At 32.0% G+C, this 23939-nt stretch overlaps 1 protein-coding gene across 1 annotated transcript in view; it reads left to right on the forward strand.

Moving 5' to 3' along the window:
- LOC106462507 (helicase ARIP4-like) overlaps positions 1–17470 on the forward strand; it is a 58472-nt gene extending 41002 nt beyond the window's left edge. The window contains 9 exon segments of the mRNA XM_022389797.1: positions 1246–1424; positions 3197–3317; positions 4458–4553; positions 4556–4632; positions 5543–5721; positions 7522–7709; positions 9711–9920; positions 11812–11873; positions 13538–17470. Of these exon segments, the coding sequence (XP_022245505.1) occupies positions 1246–1424; positions 3197–3317; positions 4458–4553; positions 4556–4632; positions 5543–5721; positions 7522–7709; positions 9711–9920; positions 11812–11873; positions 13538–15475 (3050 nt within the window). The 3' untranslated portion in view covers positions 15476–17470.
- Positions 17471–23939: the final 6469 nt, after the last annotated feature.

Consider the following 23939-nt stretch of genomic DNA (forward strand, 5'->3'; position numbering starts at 1 on the left):
GTATAGATAGACACGTTGTTGCGAAACTGTGTATAGATACACACGTTGTTGCGAAACTGTGTATAGATACACACGTTGTTGCGAAACTGTGTATAGATAGACACGTTGTTGTGAAACTGTGTATAGATACACACGTTGTTGTGAAACTGTGTATAGATACACACGTTGTTGTGAAACTGTGTATAGATACACACGTTGTTGTGAAACTGTGTATAGATAGACACGTTGTTGTGAAACTGTGTATAGATAGACACGTTGTTGCGAAACTGTGTATAGATACACACGTTGTTGCGAAACTGTGTATAGATACACGTTGTTGCGAAACTGTGTATAGATAGACACGTTGTTGCGAAACTGTGTATAGATAGACACGTTGTTGCGAAACTGTGTATAGATACACACGTTGTTGCGAAACTGTGTATAGACTAATTTGACCATGAGAAAGACAATGTACACAAACATTGTATGGTATAATGACATTGTTACACTGTATGGTATCAAAAGGGATAAAAGCCATCATATAAAATCATATTCAAGCAGTTTTGAATAAGCCACTGCATGTATACATTGTCTTCCATTTGATTAACTTGGTCTATATGTCGAATTTCACAACCTTGTGTCATTTTGATTCCTGAACACTGTTGTTTGAACAGTAGAAAAACAAACACACACACAATAATTATCAATAATGAATTAAAGAAAAGCTAATTATGTGTTGCTAAAAAATCTTAATTGCATTATTTCAATTAAGTCTTAACTAATTTTTATTTATATCAAAACCCATGCATTTATTTTCTGATCCTCAATAAATTAAAGTATATAAAGAGGTTTAGTAAAATATTTTCTGTTCTTCAGCCAAACATAAGCAAACATCTAATGGGTCATAAACGTCTGAATAGATTTTATTAGTTTAATTATTGGAAAGTGAAAATATGCACTGTGTAAAATGTTTTCATAACATCTAACCATCTATACAACACCAACATGACTTCCCAAAACAGAAGGCTGTTGATTATTGTAGCATTGTGAATATTTCATCAATCAACAATTTGAATTCTACAATTTCTCCTTTAAGTACATGTTATGAAATACTTTTCATCATCAGCAGTGCCAGACAACATGGTGTTATTAAGTATTGAATGACATTTATCGTAGACTTTTAAGTTTTTTGAGCAATTATGGCATTATGCTTATTGTTATCTTTAAAAAAAAATTCAAAATTCATGAAAATGTTCAACCGTTTAGGTCTAGATGGAAGCACTAATGGTTTGGATCGTGAGAAACTAATCAATGATTTCAACAATAATCCTTCTGTGAATCTGTTTCTTCTGTCAACGAGAGCTGGGTGTTTAGGAATTAATCTTATTGGAGCTAATCGGATTGTTGTGTGCGATGCATCCTGGAATCCTTGTCACGATGCTCAGGTTTGTAATGTTGTATGTTTTTTATTGCATGTTAAAAAGGTGTCAAAGATATTGGTGCCATTAAAAATTAGATATAGTGGTATGTGATTGTGTTATATTTTGATAACACTTAGTTAAAAAACAGCCTTATTTTTCAGTAATATTCATCACCACCTGGCAATACTTACACAGTACTAAACTCTATTATGCCCTAAACATTATTGACAACTAAGTGTTTCATTCACATACTTCTTAAAGTCAGCTGAAATAATTATTTAGTCTTCACCTACTAAAAGAAGCATTTTATTTTTTTGTAACAAATAGTTATAATGAAAATCAGATAATTACCAAGTTACAAATAGTATTTATTTAAATATTAATATGCAGTCAGTGGCAGTACCACAGATCAACTAAGTTTATGTAAGAACAAAGGAATCAGAGACTCGTAATGATGAAATAAAATAAATTTATTGATTCTGTTACATAAAAGATTACTTAAATAACTTTTCATGTTTTAGCTTTATGATAGTTTATCTAGTGCTTTATACACTTCAAAATATTAAACTTCCACAAACGTTAATAAACTTACTCATCTGTTATGATTTTATCAGGACTGACTGACTGCCTAGTTCGTCTCTCTAAGACTGACTGAACTGGCATTAATTTTAGTTTAGCTTTTTTATTCTATATGAAGCGTATGAATTTGAAGTGAATGGAACTGATTAGTTAATCACATTTTTTTTTATAATGAGGACAGGACTATTTCTTCTAGAGGGTGTAGGAATTTTCTAAAACAGTTTTAATCAGTTATGTCATTTACTGCCATTTCCACTGAAAATAGCCCATGTAAACAGCACTTTATCCATGACCTCATTAGTTTGTATGCTGACCTCAGGTCAAATACCTTATGTCTTTCCATAAAACGATTATTTTTTTTTATTACTTGTAATTGACTAAATGTTTACTTTCCATAACTCAGAATTGCTACACGATATAGTATAGTTGGAATTGGTGAAACATTATCCAGCTTGTCCAAAATGTTTACGTATTTTGATGCCACTTCATGAAGGTTTTTGTATGTCTTTCTGGCATCATACTGATGCAAAGTTTAATTTTCTAGTGATATATATATATTTTTTTTCAGCTTGGATAAGTTACGTGTGTCCTCAGCATATCATACACTTGACCTTTATTCATATACACTCATGTATGTTTCTTTAATGGTTTTTTTTTATAATATCTATTCTGGATATGTTCCATACTCCACTTCTTTCATTTGATGTATAACTTTAGTATGTATTCAATGTAAATATTCCAGCCAGTCTTTTCTAATACATATAATTAAGATCATTTCATTCCTTCCACACAATCAAGCTCGTTTTATTTATGTTAGTTCAAAAATGATCGGTATTCAGCAGTATAAGCAATTACATTTTAAATATGTAAACAATATTTGTGTTAACCATACTAACTTAAATTATGTTACTCTTTCACTGTGGCAATATACGTAGAATCCATTGAATACATCTTTATGGTTATTAAGTAATGGTAAAAATATTGAATATATAAGTTACTGAAGAAAGCTGATGCATTAGAGCATGTAAGAGTAGGTTCAAGTACAGGGTCTTTCTTGTAATAATCTTTTATTTGTGATTAGAGGCAGTTTATGGTTATTAAGTAATGGTAAAAATATTGAATATATAAGTTACTGAAGAAAGCTGATGCATTAGAGCATGTAAGAGTAGGTTCAAGTACAGGTCTTTCTTGTAATAATCTTTTATTTGTGATTACAGGCAGTTTGTCGAATATACCGCTATGGGCAGTCTAAACCTTGCCACATCTACCGGCTTGTTACTGATAATAGCTTGGAAAACAAAATATATGAACGACAGGTTAATAAGCAGGGAATGTCAGGTAAACTACTACTGTGTTATTTTGATTTGAACCAGATGTAAAATGAAGCCTTTTTAGATGGATACTTAGATCATACATGTTATCATTGCAGAGCTAAGTCTATCATAAATGTATTCTATTTATAAATCGGCTATTATTTTAAAAAAATGTAATGGTTGTAATATTTACATACATGTGTATGTTATTTAACCACACGGTTTTATTTCAGATTTTATATTAATATTTTCAGTTGCCAAGCATTTAGATATATATGCACTACAGGCACTTGTGTTTAAAAATTTTTTAGATTATAATAAATAATTAGAAACGATGTTTTATATTTACACAATAAAAACTTTATTGAAGCCGTACGGCTTCCACTTTAAAATATCTCTCTACAAGTACATGTTTCGACGTGATGTACGTCTTCCTCAAGATATATATATAGAATGTAATTATCTACTGTTAAACTTAAATTAGGACAAAGCAAGAGCACTAATACATATAAAAAAATTAGATAAACACAAGATTATTCCTCTGTAAGGAACATTTTGAAAATGTTATGTTGTTTACTAAGTAACTTTTATAACCTATCGATTTCTTATGTTTAAGCCTTATAGAAATTTTGTATAATGTCATATATTCACAAAAACTGTGTTTATGGTACATTTAAAAAATTTAGTGAAAACTAAACAAAGCTGTTGCTTATAAAGTGATAAGTTCACAAGTGTTATAACTTTGTATCTGAAAAATCAAGCAGGAAATTAATATGTTTGTTATCGCACTTGTGTAAGTTTTTATAGTGAATATTTAGAGAGAAAAAAGTCTTATCCCAGGCAACAGTAATAAAGGTAAATGGTGGTGAGCAATGCATTGTTTTGTTTTAGTATTTTTATTGTAAATTGTATTCATTCATTTTTGTTTGAATGATTGGTTCACCATAGTTTTAGTTTTAATAAATCATAGTTTAGTCTACATTGTTATGCCTATCTCACTATTGAGAAACATGATTGTCAACTTTACTCACATTGTTAATTAATTAACATGTTAATATTTAAAATTTTTGATTCTTTTGAGAGTTTCACAACGACATATACATCTTTGTTTTGATATCTTGTTTTTATTATTGGTATCCTTGAGTTTTAGTTATTTTTTTTTCAGATCGTGTCGTGGATGAATTAAACCCAAGTACTAACTTCACTTGGAGTCAAGTTACTAACCTTGTTAACTATCAGGAAGAAGAAAATCCCGTTCCAGACTCTCTGACTCTGCAGCGAAAGCAACAGACCCAGTGCTTCGTTATTTATGTCAGAATATGAACTACTGCCTTAGTAAAGTAAATACGAAGTTTTGAAAGTATTACCATAGCACTTGATAAACTATTGTTTCTTTTTCAAACTGTGGAAGAGCTAACTAGCATTACTAGAGGGACTTAGACATTTTGTTGATAACGATAGAGAGAGAAGAAAATGACCTTTACCCTTCATTTAATAACAAAAAAAACATTGGGTAAAATAGTTTTGTTTTTTTCTGGAAGGTAAAGCTCATTTTTCTTTCTCTAACATTATTGTCTGAAGCTTGATTACATAAAGTTCATAACAGTGATTTGATATTTTTAATGAAACTGACTTGAAATGTCTTTGAAACCAGAAGCAAGTATGGTATATGTCAATATGTTAGTTTATAAACAACATGAAGAGGTTCTTAGCTGCTCCTACTCTGAGAGTGTTTGAAAGCATACTTGTAATTGTAAACAATTTTAATGGTTTGTAAAGATATGAAATAGCTCCTTGACTAAAAATCCAAAATTGGTGCTAGCAAAATTCTAGCACTGAAACAGATTGAACACACTTAAAAAAAATGTTTGTAATTTCACTTTTAAACTTTTTTTTTCTGATTATCATAAACTCAAATAATTCTCTTTTTTATCTAAAGTAATTAAGAACAGATAATACGTAAGAAGTTGTTTTGTTTATTATATCAGTAAATGATGATTGAAAAACATTTTTGACTTTAAAATGTACCTGAATTTTGTTGAGACTTGTTAGTTTTTTAGTTAGAATGTAATCTTGTATTTATTTATTTTTTGTTGTTGTTACTGTCGTGATGGCTTTAATAATGCATTTTGTTTTTGTATAATGAATATTTTTTATAGAAGTATATTGAGTTTTTCATTTTCCTGAGAATTTTTTGACATGTGTGTATATACATTACCATGTCAAGCATTTTCTTTGATTCATGAACAGGAACCCTTTGAGCATGAATCTTTGTTGATTGACCGAAAAGAGCTCAAGCTTACCAAATTTGAAAAACGTATTGCCAAACAAACTTATGAACTGGAAAAGAGAGCCAGTATGTGTGGAAGTGGTTTTATGAAACCAGTTTATTTTAACAATGGCCAGTTTCCTGTAAACCCTCTAGGAAGGTAACATTTTATAATGTCAAGATAATTTTCTTTTTAAAATACCATAGACAATTCTCGAGAGTTAAAAACAGTTAAAGATAAAAATACAAGTTAATTACATGTCCTGGAAGCAATATTACAGAGGTTGAGTATGGTATATTAAAACAATTTTGGAGTTAGAGTTCATGTTGCAAGTCCAGTCATGCTCTGTTTGATCACTATATATCTTGTCAATAGCCCTGCAGCATAGTTTCCATTGCAAAAGTCCGCCAAGGCTCAGTGATAAATCTCAGGTTTTATAATATAAAAATCAGATTTTGATCCAACATTAGACAGAACACAGATTGTGTAACTTTGTGCTTAACAACAAATAAACCATTACGAAAGACTGTTTCATAAGACTTTCATATACACATCTCCTCCTTAAATGATTCCTCAATCTAACTAGTGTACAAGGATGACGATTTCCAAATGCATGTTTCAACATTCTACTCACACAGAAATATGTAAATTCTGCATCTGGTGATTTGACTGGTGTGTCTTTATATGGAGTAACATGAAAACCCACTTCATTCTCCAGCTACTTGAGATAAGCAGTGGTTGAACAAGAAGTATGTCTGGAAACCTTATCTTGGTGAACCATTGGCCTGTTGGCCTCATTTCAAGACAGAGATCCTTCCTAATTGCTGTATTTGCCTGAATATAATGCACATCCAATTTTGAAAGGGTAAATTGAATAAAATTTGTTTTGTTTTTTAACACATCAGTCATAAAAAATGTATTAAACATTTTTGGAGATATTTCATTGAAATTTGTTTGTGTCAACTTTATAAACTTTATTGTAAAGTTTATATGTGGTAGTACACTAAGCTAATTATTCATCTTTACATAAATCTTCATCATTGCTAGAATTGTCATTACCATTCATTGGATTTGCTTCCTTGAACCTTTGTGCAGTAAATTTTTCAGGTGGTATTTGGAGGAAAGAAAATGAGTATTATATTCAGAGAAATGTGGTATATTGTATACTGTTTTCTGGAGCACATGGAGGTATTTTTACACTGACTTTTGTTTATGGATTTTCACCTGTTACCAGACACCATGCACTGCTTGCCATGGCTGAGGTACAACTTGTTTAAGGTCTATTTCTGAATGGTCTTGGTGCCTCAAGTTAATCCATATACTTAAAGGACTGTTACATATCCTTCCCAAAAGCAATCAGTTTTCTGTGGCATCACACAACCTATGGAATGTCCAAATGTAGTTTTGATACACATAATTTCACTTTGACTTTATATCAGCTGGGAAGTATCATGTGGCTTACTGATTTACATAATCAAAATCATTTTTATATAATGTACTCAACCCTCTGTAGTGCACAGAATTAGTAAAAATTTGAATGATCTGAAGTATATAATTTTTTAGTTAATCACACTTCATAAGAAAAATTTGCTAATGCAATGCCACAGTTGTGAAATGTGATACCATGAATTACATGTTTAACTCATTCTATGCAGGCATCATTTTCTGAGCATGTCACAAGGTTTTACTGAGTTACTTTCTAAATTTAACTAAAGTACTTTATTATTATGGTATATATGAATAAACTTGGCAATAAAACATAGCTAATTATCCATATTTTAGTATTATATAAAGTCTTATCTTAAGGAAGCAGCTTATCATGGAATTCACTGAGATAATTTATAAATTATAAGCATAATGTATCTCAAATGCATGATTTGTAGTCTTTCATGTAAATACTATTGAAAAATTTGATGCAAGAAATTTTCATTTTTTTTTTTTGACTGATTGTTTTGTTAGACCTCCACTTCATGGACCACCTCGTGGTTATCCTGGTAGCTGGTATGCTCGATCCCAGCCATCTACTTCAGTCCCTGTGCAGCCTATGAGTAACATGGTGGGAGGCCGTCAAGTTTCACCATATGTGCCCCTCATCCAGTTTCTTATGAAGCAAGGTGTTAATGTTCAGAGGGTGACAGTTCCAACTAGTGAGTTGATCTTAATTTGTTTAAGTATAATTGAATATATATTTTCCTTTGCTCGTATTACTTTCGGGGGTTCGAATCCCCATCACCGAACATGCTTGCCCTTTCAGCCTCGGGGGGGCATTACATTGTGATGATCAATCCCACTATTCATTGGTAAAAGAGTAGCCCAAGAGTTGGCAGTGGCTGGTGTTGATTAGTTGCCTTCCCTCTAGTATATCATTGCTAAATTAGAGATGGTTAGAACAGAAAGCCCTCGTGTTACTTATAATTCAACAAAATTGCATTGTGATGTCTAAATATTGTTTAAATAGGATAGAATTAACTCAAATGTTTATTTAAGGAATAGCATTGTTTTTAACTTTTTTGTCAATTTGTTTTCCCAATAAAATTCATAGCAAAAATAAATGACTAAAGGTAAGTTTCAGGATGTAGATAATACCTTTTTTGGTTAGCCATAGATGGAAATTAAAGTGACCATCTAGTGGTTTCTTCTCTCTTTCTCTTGTTTGTATGTGAATTTGAGATCTGCTGTATTAATGAAATACCTTCTAATTTTAAATGATTTTGTGATTTGATCTGTACTTCTGTGATCTTTTTTTTTTCTGTATTCTTATTTGAAGTTATATTTCTTTTGATTGTGAATGAGAAAAATTTGACTTTTGAAAGCAGTAATCAGTAATTAAACGTAATTTAATTAACCTATGTGATGGTAGTTTTTTTTAATAACACCTGGGTTGCATCTTTTTATCTTAGCTAAATCCTCTTAAAAAAAATTAACTTATTTAGTGATAGCTGTGCTTGTTAAAAAATTATTATGGCCATCTGTTGTTGACACTTGAGTTGACTTTGTAATAGACAAATCAGACAATTGAACATTTTTATAAATAAGAAAAGTGTCTTATGCTTCTCTATAAAACACCAGTGCAAATAGTTTTGTTTTATAATTCAGTTGCAAAGAGTAAAAAACAAGTTTGATAATCCTTTACTAGCATATCCATGGGGGTCATCCTTTTTAATTTATTATAAAATGGTATTTTTAAGTGTTTTCTTTGAAATTGGTGTAGTATGGGATACATAGTTTCCTGTTTATGTGTCAGGCTTAACCCAGCTTGTTGTTTTTATTTCATTAGATAATTTACTATGTAAGTTTTCTGTAGTTTGAGATCCCTGAATGGGACACATTCAGTTATGGTGCTGGTGCTTGGATAGATGCTCCCTAACTAGAAATAATTGTACCAAAAATGGTAGTTATACTTGTTACAATAATTTATTTTGTGACTCATTAGTCATTGTGATGCAAGATGCTGTTCTCTGAGTGACTGTTGAGCAATTTTGGCGAGTCAGATGGAGGTGTGTGGTTTAGTCCAAATAGATTGAAAGAAATATTGCTGAATTTGGTTGAATTACAGGAGATGGAAGGTTCACTTTCCAGTAGTTTCTTTACCATATTCTGTTAAGTGTGCTTTTAACTTCTCTACCTTTATACATTTCTTCCAGTTATTTTTCTTGTGATCTGTGTACAGTCAAGGTGTCTATTTCATGGCCAAAATTCATTTTTTGGTTTATTTCCATTGGCTTTTTCACTATTACAAGCTAACCAGCCATATCTTATCTACAAATCTTGGAGTCTCAGTCATTGCAGAGAACTGGTTTATTGAAAGTTTCCATCCTGTGCATTATTATTTATATCTAATGTTGAGAAACCTATTCGATTTGTTCAGGTTTAGGAAAAAAAGTTTTTGGCTGTCATTATGCTCATTGCAAGCCTTTTTTTTTAACATTGGCTTTCTTTAGACTCAATACTACTGTAGAACAAAACTTAAACTTAGATTGTTACTACAAATTATAAAAGGTAGAGTTTAGATGGATTCCAAACAAATTATTTTTGAAATTTTATGCAATTTCAATGAATGACTTGCCAAGTATTTTATCTCTAAGTTCATATACATTAGCAGTGTTTGGTTTAAAAAAAATTAAATTTTTTTTTTTTTTTATTGGCAGCTGTCAGTATCCCATCCAATTCAGTACCAGGTCAGTCTATAGTACTTCCTGCTGGTCAAGAAATCCTTGTGCTAAGGACTCCCAAAGGAGTTTACTTGCGACTTCCTGATGGTCGACTAGTTGCAGTGAGACTCCCACCTGAGCTGGCCGAGAACTTTCGTCGTCAGGGGCAAGTCTTAAACGGACAGTTTGCTGAAATAGCAAATGCAGGTAAAAACTATATTTTTAAGTTATGTAATATTTTATTTGAATGTGGTGATGCATGATTAGAAACTTTCATTTCTCAAATAAATGAATATTGGTTAAAAAAAATATCATCGGCAAAATAAAGATTATTTATGAGAAATATGATCTTAAGTTGACTAGAAAGAGAATTGTATCAGGATTTGTACGAACGTGGAAAAGTGCTTGAAAAATAACGTCTCATGCTGATGTTTTGGAATAATACTTTCATATATAACTTTCATATGTTTTAGGTAATCTTGTATTTTCTAAAACAAAAAATTTGCAAATATAAAAATTGATAGATATTATACTGATATTTTAAACCTGTTATTGGTCAATATTTGACCATGCTGGTAATATCAGATACCAGAAAATTCACCTACTCAAATGATTTAAAATATAGAAAGAGATTATGAAGTTTTAGAAAAAAAATGTTATGTTACAAGAAATACATTGCTAAATGTCTTAACCTTTTCTGGACCAGGGTGTTGTAATTGATGACCACTGATTTTTTATTTTATTTTTTTTTTTCATGGTGGAAGTATTTAATCAAGCTGCATGAATCTCAGTAAGAACTTGTACTGTTTGGTACCAACTTAAAAAAAATCATATCATTCAATTTACATTTTTCTTTCATTTTTTGCATTGTGAAATTTCCAAAATTTTTATTGAGGGGACCCTGTTTAAAAAAAAAGAAATGAAAAAAATACTTACTTTTGTTTATTAACATTTCTTTCGATTTTTGATTTTGTGAACTGCAGTAGTCATCACTTCCAATTATGAAACAAAAAACATGATTAAAACTAACAAAGGTTTATTGGTGATCTGTGACCTGGTGTATCACTATGTAACAGTACTTTTTCTAACAGTATTCTTGGTCAGAATCAGTTTCTCTCTAATAAATATAGTTCACTTTCAGAAAGTAATTTCTATTCATCTGTATTGTTGAGTCATGACAAATCATCAATGATATTCAATATATAAGAATTTGATCATCATCTTTTTTTTTATCCTCACCATTGTCTAAACCTAACTAGGATTATATGATGTCTTGTCACAGTAGAAAATTTTCATAGTTTCAAACAAATATAACTTAAAACATTTTCAAGAACAAAAAGAATGTCTAAAGAAAATATAAAAAATTCCTTGATCTTTGATTTGTTCCCAGTAAATTCTGTTGTACTCTGCAGGAATTTACATCCAATCACTTTCCCATAAAAATTGTATGATTTCTTCTCAGCCCACTTTATTGATTCTATATTGACTTAAATAGTCTATAATCTGTTTTATACAATGGTATTTAAACTTTGCCTGTAGTTAATGTCAGAGCTGATCTTTATCAGCAGTTATTTACATCACATGCCATAAAAGAGGGAGAAGTAAGGTAATAAAGGTCTATTTCTGAATGGTCTTGGTACCTCAAGTTAATCCATATACTTAAAGGGCTGTTACATATCCTTCCCAAAAGCAATCAGTTTTCTGTGGCATCAAACAACCTATGAAATGTCCATATGTAGTTTTGATACACATTATTTCACTTTGACTTTAAATAGTCTATAACCAGAAACAAAATCTTAGAGTTGATGATGGTTTTCTGCAAATATTAACCTGCGCTTTGAGATGGACAGAAACATTCTGAAAATACGAATAAGCACATTGTTTACAGGCAAGACACCTCAGAACTGTTGCAGAAATGTAAGTCTGAACATTTTGTTTTTCTTTGCAAATTAAACAAATGCACAAAAGAGCAAAATATCAATAAAAAAAATATGAGCAAAACATATATTTATTTAAATTTGGAAAAAATGCTGATTTTTCAAACATGGTTAACTGTTTTTGTTTTTTTTTAGTTGAATTGTTTTTGTCTTTTTTTCAGCTCACCAAAATCAGTCTCAAGTCCCAACCTCAACAAACAGACAGAACCAACGTTCTTTTGGGGTATGTAGAGAGTTTTTAAAAGAAAAAATGATAAATACTAACTACTTAATTAAATTAATATTTTTTACCAGCTAATGTAACAAGTAGTTATAAGTATTTACTTGTTGTCCAGTGAGTTATGTTATTGCTAATTGCATTAAGTTTTAGCAGTTGTTTAATTAAATACAATCTTACGAATGTATTGCGTTAAGTTTAAAATATTCTAAACATTTTTCCTGGCTGAAAAGTAATAGCCTCAACATTTGAAACTTTATATTGAAAAAATGCTTTATCTTTCAATGTAAGTAGATGAAGACTATTATATTAAATTTAAGTTTAAAATATTCTAAACATTTTTCCTTGGCTGAAAAGTAATAGCCTCAACATTTGAAACTTTATATTGAAAAAATGCTTTATCTTTCAATGTAACTAGATGAAGACTATTATATTAAATTTGAGTGAGTCTTATATTTATTTTACATAGCCTATTTTATTCTTTGGTAGATTGTTTAGATAGAGTATTCAAGATGAGTACACTGGAGTGGCTGGTAATTATCTGTTGTAGAAAAATAAACACATTTCAAACATCTTCCATCTTCAGGTCAATGTGAGTAAGCTGTTGGTGTTTTATAGTATCCTGGATAGTATAAAAGACTTGCAACAAATCACACAGACCTGAAGATAGAAGATGTTCGAAATGTCATCCTCTACACTTGTAAGTTTTTTACAACCAGCCACTTCAGTGCACTTTTTTTTTTTTTTAAAGAAATATTTTTCTGACAAATTTTGAGCAGTGTATATAAAAGAAAATGATTTGGCCAAAAATTAATAATTCTGCTATGTTCATGGTCAGAGTTTGTGTACTTGAGAGAAGTACGTGTCGGAGCAGGGGTGGATTGGGGAATATAAGTGGCCTAGCAAAATCGGGTCAGGGAGAGAGGAGTGCCGATGAAACTGAGTTTGGTGTTGCATTACTGCATAATGTATAATATGTGCTAATACTGTTCATACAGTTTACAAATAAATTTGGCCCGGCATGGCCAGGTGGTTAAGGCACTCGACTCGCAATCTGAGGGTCGCCGGTTCGAATCCCCGTCACACCAAACATGGGGGCGTTATAAAGTGATGGTTAATCCCACTATTCATTGGTAAAAGAGTATCCCAAGAGTTGGAGGTTGGTGTTGATGACTACCTGTCTTCCCCCTAGTCTTACACTGCTAAATTAGGGACGGCAAAGTGCAGATAGCCCTTGTGCAGCTTTGCGCAAAATTCAAAAACAAATTAATTACGAATAAATTGAGCAAAATGTTTCGTTTACAGTCCAGTGAATAATTATCTTAGTATAAAAAGTATAGACTGAAATGACCACACAGTTAAATGAACTTTTACAAAGTAATTCACATTAATATAATTTTAGGAAAGTAATATAGTCAACCATTTATCACTTTTCTGCACTACAAATCTGTAATGGGAAATTGGGAGTGATTTAAATAGTGTTTGAAAAACAATTCGCTGGACTACCCGACCTCCTGGAATTTTCCCAGTGAAATCAATCTGCCCCTGAATTACAGGGTTTTCTTTAGCTGTTTTTACTGTGATTTACTAAACATATGTCAAGTGAGAAGATTAGCAGTTTGCTTCGAGAGCATTAATTATTTTTTTCCATATCTGTGTTGTTATATCAGATTGTTCAACCTACACTGCAGTGTGGAGGCACAGTTCAATTTTCGGCATCTTCCTTGAGAAAAACTGTCCAGACTTCACCTCCGGAAGTGATTGATCTTAGTGATGATGATGATGAAGTAGAGAATAACAGCAAAGCAACTAAGAAAGATCTTCCAACTGATTCAAGTTCAAGCAGCACAAGTAGTTCAGAAACAAGTTCAGAAGAAGATAATTTGAACAAACCATCCATATCAAGCAGTTGGACATCTCCGACTGCTGTATCTTACAGAAATGTAACAAATACAAGTTCTAAAGGATTACCTGCTGTTCCTATTGCTGGATATTTACCTTCTTTTCCAAACAAACCATTTTCAAGTTCTGTTTCTGGTGCAGTTTCTTTTCCAACTAGGTTTCCAAATAGAAACACTTTCCATCAGCTGGTTTCTGATGGACACCTTTCTGTGTCTAAAAATTCCAAAAACCAACATGATGGGCATATCAGACAGAGTGTTAATAGGCCACAGAATCCCAACTCGTTAGTTGACGGTCATGTTACCGAAACTCAAAAATCTTCCCACTTAGAGCAAAATGCTGATCAACGTCCCACACACGTAAATATGCCATATGATTCAAGTAATGCCACCTTTGGAGGTACCAATGGTATAGAGCCATCTTGGATGCTTCAGGAGAATTCTGTTCATAAAGAAAATCTTAATACTAACTCGGACAGATTTCAAACAAATGTACCAAACCAGCATTCCAGTACTCCAGATCTTACTGCCTATAGCAAACACAATAGGCTTTTGAATGATCAGACAGCATTGGGTAGTAACTTTGATGAACAGAATCAATCTATGTTTATTTCTGATAGCCTAGGTACAACATCAGGATCTTCTTTGCCAGTGTACACAAACTTAATGTCTAAAGGTCAAGGCTTTGAACATTGTACAACAGTCAGTTCAGAAAAAAGTGCCAACAATGGCCATTTGGGTAAGGATCGTTTGGATTTTACTTTTGTCAATGAAATGAGGGATTTATCCTCAGACAGAAATAATTTTCATGAACAAGAAAGAAACAACTTCAGTAATGAGCAACATCCTGATCCTTTTAAACAACATCAGGGAGACAGTACCCAAAGGTTAAGTACAAGAGCTCAAGAAGTTTCTGTTCTCAGATCCAAAGGTCAAAGAACTCAGTATTATCAGAATACCTTTCCTGATACAAGACAGGGTGGTTTTATCCCAAATTTTGTGGGTTCTCAAAGAACATACCCTCAGAGTGTTGGTAATTTCCAACAATTTCAATCCGAGTCAGAAATCACTTTACCTAGCAAAGAAATGAAAACACAGAATTCTTTTTGTGAACAAAGATTGATGAACCAAGATGTCCTTCCAACATCCGTTTTAAAACCTTATCAAGGAAGTGCACCTAAAGGAGACCAATCAGTATGTTCTGTTGCACAAGAATCACCTATTAGCATGCAGAACAACTGTCAGCCGGTATTCACTCAAAGTTCACGGCCAAGTAAGGTAAATATGTCACTTGAAAGGAACCAAATGTTAAAGCATAAACTTCATGAACGGAGCTACTTCTCCCCAAACCTTGGTGCAAGATCCTTGTCCTCCCATAATACTATATCCAGACTGCCTTCCTTTAGCAATGAAAGTTATACAGCAAAAGTTAGCAATCAAGGCCATGCGGTTCAACCAACACAGAGCTTTTTTGTGCCAGACTCGCATGCTAACTCCAGCAGTACGAGCACCAGCTGTGTATCTCTCCCTGTAGACACTGCTGCGCAAGACAGTTTTTCAGCATCTACTTCAACTCTTTTGTCACAGCAGATAGATAATGACTTTACACAGTTGGATTCTGTCACAGATTGGGAAGAAACACAAAATTTGAGTGCCGTGGAAGAGGTTTCACGTAAAGGCTCCAATCCCAGTCACTATTCTACATGAAATTAGAAGTGTGTGGCTGTAATCTCAAAAACTTTTAATTAATGATGTATATTCAGGGTAAATATAACTTAAGCAAGGAATTCAGTGTAGACTTGCATAATTTTCATTGTATGTTTTGTCCCTATGAGTAACAAAAACGGTAAGAGTCGGCACTATTCAATCTAATATTCTTTTTCTTTGCATGAAAAAAATATATATATATTGTACAGGGTTTGCATATAAAATAGGAATTGAGTGTGTATCATACATTTATTTAGTGCTAGCTGTTCATTAAAGAACAGAACGTGACATACTGAAGTAGTCAAGTTAATTATATCCAGTTTTTAAAATATTAGCGTACATACACACACACACACACACACCAAAAACGAGATTAAATAAAATATATCTGTTAAACTGTGTAGAGAATAACACTAGACCAGGTATTTAGAATGTTCTCAAAGTGTTATAAATCTTTATTAAAACGGTTCTTTTTCATAGTTACTAAATACAAGAAGTACAATTAATATACTTTGTATTTGACCATTTATTGTAGTGATTTTAATACATGTCCCTGTTTCGATAAAATGTTGAATCATGTTTTCAGTAACTGAAGTAGATATTGGCATAGTTCAGTAGTATGAATAATTTTTAATTTGCTCATGATGTTGGAAGAAAAATGTTCTTCTGAAAGCATGCCTTTATTTAATTTACTCGTGTTTGTGTGTGTCTGTGTGAAATGCTTAAAGATCATCGTGTCTTTATTATGGTATTTAAAATTTAGAAAGTGATTAATTTAGTAATTTTTTTCAAATATTTAGTGGTACTTATTCATTACCGATTACGTTAAATAGCTGTCATTCAACTCGTTAAACATATTATTTTTGAGTTTCTATTAAATTTATACGATGATAATTTAAAATCAAAAATACACTCGTCTGTCTGTATTTGTGTTATTCTACCATTGTGTAATTCTGTGTAAGCACACTGTAGAAACAGATATTTTAAATACTCTGTAGGTTGCATTGTACAGGGGTTCATCGACTAGAATTTGTATTTATATATATATAAAAAAAATTTGAGTTACCTAAAAATGTAGGCCTAATTGCATCTATGTATAAGTGTATGAATGAAAATCTTTTATCATTTATTAATTTATAAGTATATAATAATTAATTCAAAATTAAACTAGTTTTCTTAAAGAAGTCCTCATGAAGGGTTAGGCTGTAAAGTTGTTTGTTTGGGACCCCTCACCCTTGCCAGTTCAATGAGGCATTGGTCTCTTATTCTCAATGCTGGTGTGAAATGTTTTGATGGTCAGTATTTGCTGAGGTTAGATTATTTAACATCCTTAACTGTTTACACTATGCAAGTTTGTTCATTGAAAAGTAACATATAAATTATCATGCTAATGTCATATTTTGTTTCGTTTTATCTTCTTTTACAGCACAATCTCGTTATTACTGCCAATTTTTTTGTAATTATTAAGTTATGTTTAATATACGAACTTTCAAAATGCACGTACCTAGTTTTATTGAAAATGTAATGTGAGTGTAACCTTTAGAGGTAACTCTTAGCTGATGATGGCACTTGGATAAGTGAAAAAAGGCTTAAAGTAAAAATATATAATATGTGCTTTTTGATCTTATAACAAAAGAAAATGTACTTGAAGGTTAGAAATGCTTGTGGAAAATAAATTAGTCACATTGTTTTACTGATTTATATAGTAGTAGTGTTTTTCATGTTTCTGTATTTATTTTATAAGGTAGGCAAGGTAGCTGCTAACTAGAACACAAAATATTAATGTCGTTAGAGCTTTTAGTACACTAGATATTGACATCAATGTTTATAGAGATGGTTATATCATTGTTGATATAGCATTTATAAATAAAAATTCTCCATCACTTAGAAAATAAAAGTGTCTTGCTTGAATTTAACCATTAGATTTTTTTACTCTGGTGTAAACACTTTGATTATGCTTATTGAAACAAAAGAATAAAACATTCTGCTACTTTTCTTGAAGTTACTGAGGCTTATTTCTAAAACTACTGGTTTATAAATTAATGGACAAGGAAAAAGATGACAGTGGATTGTAAGTACACTATAGAAATTAGTGCTTGCTCACTTTAGACATTTTTTTTTAATTAATTGAATTACTTTTTATATTTGGGAAAGTATTATTAAAATTCAAGGTCAAAAGCAAACTTTCTTGTTTATGGTAAACTTTTCCAAAAATATGTAAAAAAACAAACAGATTTTGTGTATATGTCAGTATTTTGCTATTGTATAAAATCCAGCTTTAGCATTATTCACAAATTTCATAGGTATATGACTTGTGTTTATAACATTTTTATTAAATAATTTAAAACACAGTTTTAATGTGAAAATAATCTGGTTACAAATAAATCACTCTAATAATTTTTAAGTGTTTGTTATATAATGAAACAGTTTAATACCATTAGTTTCATTTGGGGAGAGATTTTTCTCTCGCCCCACTGCTCCTTTTTGAGATTGCATGCATTTATATTGGATAACATAAAATTTTGCCTTTGAAAACTCGGCAAATCCTTCTCTGGTCCAGAATGATCAATGATCTAGATCATTTTTTGTAGTGCGATGGGGAGTTTCACCCTTAATTGTCCATGAAATTTGGGTACAAATCCGATCATACTTTACAGAGTTATTGAACCGAAAACTGTGAAAATGCTCTTTTTATTATAAAAAATGTTTCAAAATGATCCAGTTTTGGATCTGGGCCAAATTTGTGGAGGACTGTCCCATAATGACTTCCCATCGTGTGTAAAATTTTCGTGTACATCAGTTTATTAGTTTTCGAGATACGTGCACGGAAACATGTACACCTGTGGACCTGATTGTGATACCCTTGCAGGGTTATGGTAATTAATGCTGAAATGGTCCATCTTTTCAAGCTAATAAAGCTGCTTGATTTGCAAGTGATATGCTATTTTCAGGTCCCGGTTGTTAAGGGTTAACAGGGTATTTAAGTTTCTGAACACTAATGGGTAAAAAATATAGGACATTGAATGGTAAATCTCTCAACAAGGTAAGTCCTAAAAGATGTAATGAAAATTAATTATCTTTGACAATAGTCAAGTTTAATCTTCATCAGTTTGGCAATTTTTTCACGTGTATTGCACTTAGGTTGTAACAATGTTATAATATTAGTCACTTCAGTAAATATAAGTTGAATTAGATTAGGAATCAGTACATTGCTTTCAACTGTGTACATTTATGAATAAGATAGTAGTTGAATTCTATCTCAGCATCATCCATACCCAGGTGAAACCACTTGTATGCCTAATTTATTAACTCCTTAAACCCATAATTTTTTGCATATTCTGCCAGAATTATTTTCATGATGTCCTAATAATTATCATACCTTACAAAATTTCCAGTCTATTTATAAAAAGTGGATAATAACATGATTTGGATTAGTTTTCAGCCAGACAGACGTAAATGTTATCAGATGCCATCAGGATTTTTGCCCGGATGCTTGGGTTTAGAGAGTTAATAAATGTTGTCGAAAAAAAAAAGAACAACCAGTGAAAAAACTTAAGCTTTTCTAAGTTTGAAAACAAGCCATTTTAACAATTGAGTACATACTTTTCCAAATTTTTGCTTTCATTACTTTATGATAGTTTTTGTTACTCTCTAGAACCTAAGCAGTAGTAAACAACCAATGATAGTTTTTGTTACTCTCTAGAACCTAAGCGGTAGTAAACAACCAATGATAGTTTTTGTTACTCTCTAGAACCTAAGCAGTAGTAAACAACCGATGATAGTTTTGATTTTATGCAACAATTTTTTTTTTGTAGAAATACACACACACACACATTTCTTGATTAGTAAATGCAATGGCTACTTCTAATAGTCACTTATATATCAAAACAATCATTGTGTTTTGATGTAGCAACAGAGGTAAAAAAACAACAAAAGACACATTAAATGTAATTACAAGACAGTCTCACTTCAACAATGAAGCTACATTTATCTTGCAATAATAATAAAAAAAATCCTCATTTATTTACAATACCTATGATGGAATATTTACATGTCTACGTCACATCCATCGTCCAACCATCTTACAACTATAAAAGTCAAGAGAAATCAGAAGTGTAGTTACAAGTCAGATTATTACCATCATAACCACAGTAAATCCATTTTGTAAGTGAAATTTTCAGTGTTGTTAATATTTATGAATAGTAAACAACCGATGATAGTTTTTGTTACTCTCTAGAACCTAAGCGGTAGTAAACAACCGATGATAGTTTTTGTTACTCTCTAGAACCTAAGCGGTAGTAAACAACCGTTTTGCAAATACTTGGTGTAAAGAAACAGAAACGTTTGAAAAATCTATAGAAATGGCTACAATAAAAAGGTTAATCATGAAAGAAACCTGGGAATTGGAGGGAAGAGTATATTCCATTGATGTTCAGTTCAGAAAAAAATTATTATAGCTGCACTAACAACCACCCATCTATTTCATCTTGTTTATGCTTTAATAAGTTTATATATTATCTAATGCTGGTAAGGTATAATACACACACACACACATGCATATTCAAATTAATACTTAATATTTCTCATTTACAAACAAAAAGTATTTGAAATGTGACATTTTTTTAAAAAATTGCACTAAACATAGGCAGTGGAGCTCAAGTCACAGGGAATATTAAATACTGTTTTAACCAAGTTGAGCTTAACAATGTGAATCTAGCTGCTTAAGTTCTAAATACTGCCTTGGGTAGGAGATGTGATAATAAACTACAGAAAGTGTTGTATACTTACTTACAACCATTTACTTTATTCTGAGGTATGGAATAAAATTACATTCATTCTTTGTCAACGTTAGGGTTAACTTATGAGCAGTTACTCTCTAGAACCTAAGCAATAGTAAACAACTGATGATAGTTTTTGTTACTCTCTAGAGCCTAAGCGGTAGTAAACAACCGATGATAGTTTTTGTAACTCTCTATAACCTAAGCGGTAGTAAACAACCGATGATAGTTTTTGTTACTCTCTAGAACCTAAGCAGTAGTAAACAACCGATGATAGTTTTTGTTACTCTCTAGAACCTAAGCGGAAAAGGTGAGACACACCCAATAATAAAAATTGAGCAGTAAGAGCTGTATATAGAATTTCGAGCACAAGCTATCTTTGTGAAGTTGTTTTTCCTTTCCTTTTTGTATATATTGTTGGAGACAAACTCCCACTTCATGTTTATTTAATTTTTTTTAGCAGTTAGCTTGAAACTTGATAACTGAATTAGTTAAGGAATACAATATTTTATTATGTTTAAAATAAACATGTCTTGAGAAATGTATATTTATTAAAGTACTGTCTTTTTAACGTCTTATGTTATTTCACTTTAATTGTGGGAAGTGTTTGAAAAATGTACAATATTATACTTGAAGCATCAAAGGTATTTTGTGAACAATGTAGACACTCATTATGCAGCAATGAAGATGTTTACATTAGTTTTTAATCATTAAGGTTGATTTGAACTCCTGTATCAGAATTTGCTGTGCATTGTATAAAACTTTAAAGACTCATTGTACCTGTAATTAAACATTACTTTTCTGATGAAAATGTGTGTCTTCTAAACTGTTATAGTTAGCTATAAATAAGGAAATATATGTTCCAAAGTACATACTCTGGTAGTTGGAGTCATATGAGTTAAAAATGATTAAAACTTGGTTTAAAGGGGGTGACTTTTAATATCCAGAACTGTAAAATGTGTTGCTTGGTTCTAAAAGTCATTCTGACTTTTGATCCAGTTGAAAAAGGAAAATTTTGAAAAATAAAAGTTACATAAGGGTTCAAAATTATGGGAATTTAGAACATTGTTTTCTGTTGTCATTACGGTGGGTGGTAATGATTAGCTGCCTTCCCACTACCAACATAAGGAATGGCTAGCTCAGATAACCCTCGTGTAGCTTAGCACAAAATTCAAACCAAACCAAAAAAAAACTGTTTTCATTATCAAGGAGAATCTGGAATGTTAGCCCATTACTGTGTTGGACTTATCAATTTTGAAGAAATCTAACTGAATGTGTTATATAACCTACAACATTTAGAGTTGACTGACATTTAAAAATGACAGCATGTTTTGAGAAATTGGCCATAGTTTAAAAAGCTGTTGTAAAACGTACGTCCAAGAATTGTGAAAATAGTCGAAAGCATAAAATAGAAGAGCAGGGTAAAAGAATATAAATTTTCTGAACATTAGAAGAGTCTAACAAAAAGAAAAATAAGAAATGTAGTACAGAAAAGAAGCACCAGGAAACCAGTATTGCAACAGTTTGCAAAGGATGTGAATTTGTGTATTCTAAAATAAGAATTTAAGGTAGTTCTGTTCAGAAGAAAAAAGCACGTGTGACCTTGTATTTATTTACACATGACCAGTCTACTAGTGTATTTTAGTGTGAAGACATGCTTATCCAAAGCGTTAGTCAGAATAGAATAATGGACTAATTAATTCATGCCCTTCATATGCAAAGTAATGCTAAAATTAATTTAGGCTTTATGCTCTGTTATTCTTTTTATTATGAATTACGTAGTACTGCAAGAAATTAAATGAACTACAATTATACTGTGCAATGCCAAGATAGGTTTTTGCACTCACCATAGACCTCCAACTACAGCATTTTGTTAGCTTACTTTTAATGTAACTACAGGCCATTGTGATCATTTAACATAGGCGACGATGGTATGACCCAATATTAATGTGCCATTTACAGATCTGCGGTCCCCCGTCAGCTTACTGAATACCTTAGAAACATTAATGGAGAAACTAGTAATTAACCGCATGAACTCATTCCTCGAGACCAGTAACATTTTAAACAACATTCAAAACTCGGCCAGGAAGCATAGACGAGTTTCTGACGACCCCGTTAGACTTCTTGAAACAATTTACCGAGGTTTTCACAGAAAGCACACTACTATAGTTAATTTATGTGTTCAGAAAGCCTTCAGTTCCGTTTCACATAATAAACTTTCTTACTGATCGAACAGTCAGAGTCAAGATTAATAATGCAAATCAGGCTTAAGCCTAACACACTAGCATGCAATTAACTGGCTTTTTAAAGTTGTAATTTCTGCTGTATATTTTCCACCATATCTCTAGTTAGAGTGGGTACTGGGTAATATCCCTATCTGTACAAAATCAGTGTACCTGATAATATCACAGTGTGAGGTGGAATTTGTGGTGCTAGGGTCAAAGGATCTTTGCTATTTTTGATAAATTCACAATTCTGCACTACTTTTTTTTTTACTCTAATAGTACGTAAGATGAACTCTAGCAAAACTTGGAAATGACATTTTCCAAATGAAGTACTTATGAACAAGGGAAAATTTTTTGGATGCTGAGAAAAGATCATACTTTCAGGGTATGGACCACATGGTATAGCCTAGGGAAATCCATTTTGACATCGTACTTTCATCATTGATGCGAAGGGTCATGTACACAACTTTAACCCAGTTATAAATTCGCGAAGGAGAATTGCAGACTAGAACTTCCTGAGCTGCTGACCTTGCTCTACCTCTGAATTTAAACTCCAGCAAACAATTAGCATGGAAGACTGATAGTTACAATGGAGACTTGTGGTCCGAAGGTAGTGAGACAGAGTGAAGAGGAATATATAGGGCACTGAGACTAATTCTGATCAATGGAGTAGAACCTCACTGGTAGTTATCACGTGGATGGTAGCAAACTGGAGATTCAGCTGCTAAATTAGGTCTACCAGCTAAAACTGTTTGACTGCCAGGAGATTTATGTTTACATGTCTATGCTATTGCAACACACCACTGATGACTAACAACAAAAAGCACCTGTTCCTGGACTTCAACACCAATAAGTACTTTTTACATTGTGGCTATCTCAACCATATATTGACCAAGATACCATTTGAAGTGTTTGCTTTCACAGCTGTTTGTCATTAGTGGTGAGATGAAGTAGATAACTCCTTGACATTCAAGGAAAATTGAGGAAGATCTGGACCCACTTCCTTTAGTGTTCCAGGCAAGTAACTACCTAGAATAGAACAGTCACTGATATTAAGTTTATACAACACAGTGCTTGACTTTATCAATCATTTTCTTTAGGAGCAGCTTAGTAACTGGGACAAAATATCAACAGCTAAACTGTACTGGCTTTACAACCAACTGACACAGAACTCTAGCAAAACTTGGAAATGACATTTTCCAAATGAAGTACTTATGAACAAGGGAACATTTTTTGATGCTGAGAAAAGATCATACTTTCAGTGTATGGGCCACATGGTATAGCCTAGGGAAACCCATTTTGACATTGTACTTTCATCATTGATGCGAAGGGTCATGTTCACAACTTTAACCCAGTTATAAATTCGTGAAGGAGAATTGCTGACTAGAACTTCCTGAGCTGCTGACCTTGCTCTACCTCTGAACTTAAACTCCAGCAAACAATTAGCATAGACGACTGATA

The sequence above is a fragment of the Limulus polyphemus genome, unplaced genomic scaffold, assembly GCF_000517525.1.
Source record: "Limulus polyphemus unplaced genomic scaffold, Limulus_polyphemus-2.1.2 Scaffold1186, whole genome shotgun sequence".
Lineage (NCBI taxonomy): Eukaryota > Metazoa > Arthropoda > Merostomata > Xiphosura > Limulidae > Limulus > Limulus polyphemus.